Here is a 2,606-nt window from a genome sequence, read left to right on the forward strand (position 1 = left end):
CTGCTGCCAGGGCGTGACCCAGTGTGCCACCACATGCCAGGATCCCTGTTGTGTGACCAGATGTGCCACCACGTGCCAGGATCCCTGCTGCCAGGGGGTGACCCAATGCACCACCACGTGCCAGGATCCCTGCTGCCAGGGGGTGACCCAATGCACCACCACGTGCCAGGATCCCTGCTGCCAGGGCGTCACCCGCTGTGCCACCACGTGCCAGGATCCCTGCTGCCAGGGCGTGACCCGCTGTGCCACCACGTGCCAGGATCCCTGCTGCGTGACCAGCTGTGGCCCCCCCACCTGCTGTGGGGGCGTCCAGGCCGTCACCAAGCGCGTGGAGTGCTGTCCCACCCCCTGTGTCACCCAGGCCTCCCCGCTGTGCCGCCAGCGCTGCTCCATCCGCTGCTCCGACGTCCGCGCCCGGAAATTCCGGGGTCTCTGAGGGCACCCCCGTGGTGGGATCCTGAGGAGATCGTTGCCCTGTGGAGCCTCCTAAAGGCTAAGGACTGAAAAAAAGGTCTGGAAATGCCTGGATGTTCTTCCTCACCTCTTTGTTTTCTCCCTGGCTCTGGGAGGAGGGAAAATCCTCCGCTGGTTTTCCTTCGGCTCCGCTTTGTTCCTGCTGTGTTTGCCTCAAGAAAGTGCCTTGCTTTGTACGTGTAACCGAGCGATTTTGTGCCCCCAGGAATATTTCCTGGGAGAAAAAGTCTGTGATTCCTCCTTGCACTGGTCTTGGGGGAGGAATATCCTTGTTTGTTCCTTCCTTGTCACCTTCTCCTTTCCCTGTGTGAATAAAACAAATGATCTTGGCCCCCCTAATGTGTTTTCCCTTCACTTCTGTGTTTTATCCTTTTGATTTCTTCCTAAAATCCCAACATCTGTAGGTTGGCAGCTCCCCCTGGAATGCTTGGGAAGGTCTAAGGCAGCAGCTGGAGACCTGAGACCCGTCTGGGATGAGAGAATCAAGGAATATCCTGAGTTGGAAAGGACCCACATGGATCATCAAAGCCCAACTCCTGGCCCTGCACGGGACATCCCAAAATCCCACCACACCCCTGAGAGTTCTGGCAGCCTTGGGGCTGTGCCTGCTGCCCTGGGGAGCCTGGTCAGTGCCCAACCACCTTCTGGGGGAAGAATCTTCCCCTGATATCCCACCTAACCCTGCCCTGGCACAGCTCAAGGCCATTCCCTGCTCACCACAGAGCTCAGGGCCCGATATCCCAGATATTCCAGCTCATTGCTGGAATAAAAAAAAAAACCCTCCCATGGGTTAGGAAAAGCCTTGGAACCCCAAAGGTGGGTTCTCCAAGTGTTCCTCTGAAGTGCTGCTCCAAAGCTCCCTCAAATCTCTCGGAAAATTGTTCACCCAGGAATCAGGAACATCCATCAGGGGCTCCAAACCTCCCTGTCACGGAGAAGGGCAGGTTTTCCAGACAGGGAGATGGGACAGGGCAGGGTTTGGCTGAGCAAATCCCTCTTGGAATGCTGAAGGGAGGAGCGACAGAGCCGTGGGGGAGGCAGCAGACAAGGGCGTGACCGTCTGCGAGCACCCACTGGCTCCTTCTTGGAAGACACCCCGGGGCGCAGGGCTGGTGAACTCCCCTGGAATTATCACCCTCTCACCTCTGGAAGAGGAGCCAGCCGATAGTGGGAAGTGACAAATCCCACCCCATCCCACCCAATGGGGACACTTGGCCTCGCACAAATCATCCCACCCTCACAGTTCTTCTGTCTCCATCTTCCTCTCTCAGCAGGTTGGGGCAAATCAGCATAAAAAAAAAAACAAACCCACAAATCCTCCCTGTGCAGGTTTAATTTTTTACCCCAGGACTCCTTTAAAACTCATTAAAACGTTCTGTGCAAGCAACAATTTCCTTTGCTCCTGCTCCCAGATCAAATGGAAGAACTTTCTGGGAATAAAGGAACTATAAATGGGGGAAAAATGGCACCCAGATGAGATTTCCCCTTCTCGTGGCATGGTGTTTGCATGATATTTAGTTTGCTCATATGTTCGTATGAGCAGATAAAATTCAGATTTTAATTCACCTCGGGTCAGCAGAGAGCAGAAATTTCATCTCCAGGTGGTGCTGGAGGAAGGGAAAGAGGGAAACAGGGAAAGAGAGAATCAGGGAAAGAGGGAATCAGGGAAAGAGGGAATCAGGGAAAGAGGGATCCCTCCTCCCTGAGCACCTGCGTGTTCAAACTCCACCTCTGAAACTCTTACAGCAGGGAGAAAACTGCAGCTCAGGGCAAGAAATGTGAGCTCTGAGAGATCAAAACACAGTTTTATGCAGTAAAATAAAAAAAAAAATGAGGAAAATCAGATTTCCTTCCTTAAAATATTGAGGAAATCAAAGTCCAAAGGCGAAAGATGAAACAGCCGAGGTATTTTTTTATTTTTTTATTTTTTTTCCCCCCTAACCACAGTTAGTTCCTCTTTCTGTGAGCTTTAATTATCCAGATGATCATTTATCATTCCTCCCTGAGCACTCACCTTCCTGGGTAAACAGGAAAAGAGGCCGGATTTGGGCTCCCTCTCCCTCTTGGAGTCCCAGAAGGGACGATGATTTCATCACCTGATCAAAAAATCCCTCGGGGAGGGGGGGGAAAAA

The 2,606-nt window shown here is 52.7% G+C and overlaps 1 protein-coding gene across 1 annotated transcript in view; it reads left to right on the forward strand.

The window, feature by feature from the left end:
- Positions 1 to 436, forward strand: part of LOC114071767 (keratin-associated protein 10-4-like) — a 3,228-nt gene extending 2,792 nt beyond the window's left edge. The window contains exon 4 of the mRNA XM_027909623.1: positions 61 to 436. Within this exon, the coding sequence (XP_027765424.1) occupies positions 61 to 436 (376 nt within the window). The remainder of the gene's footprint in view (positions 1 to 60) is intronic.
- The last annotated feature ends 2,170 nt before the right edge of the window (positions 437 to 2,606 follow it).

Source organism: Empidonax traillii, unplaced genomic scaffold, assembly GCF_003031625.1.
Source record: "Empidonax traillii isolate 1590-97213 ecotype Southwest subspecies unplaced genomic scaffold, ASM303162v1 scaffold2265:size82072, whole genome shotgun sequence".
Lineage (NCBI taxonomy): Eukaryota > Metazoa > Chordata > Aves > Passeriformes > Tyrannidae > Empidonax > Empidonax traillii.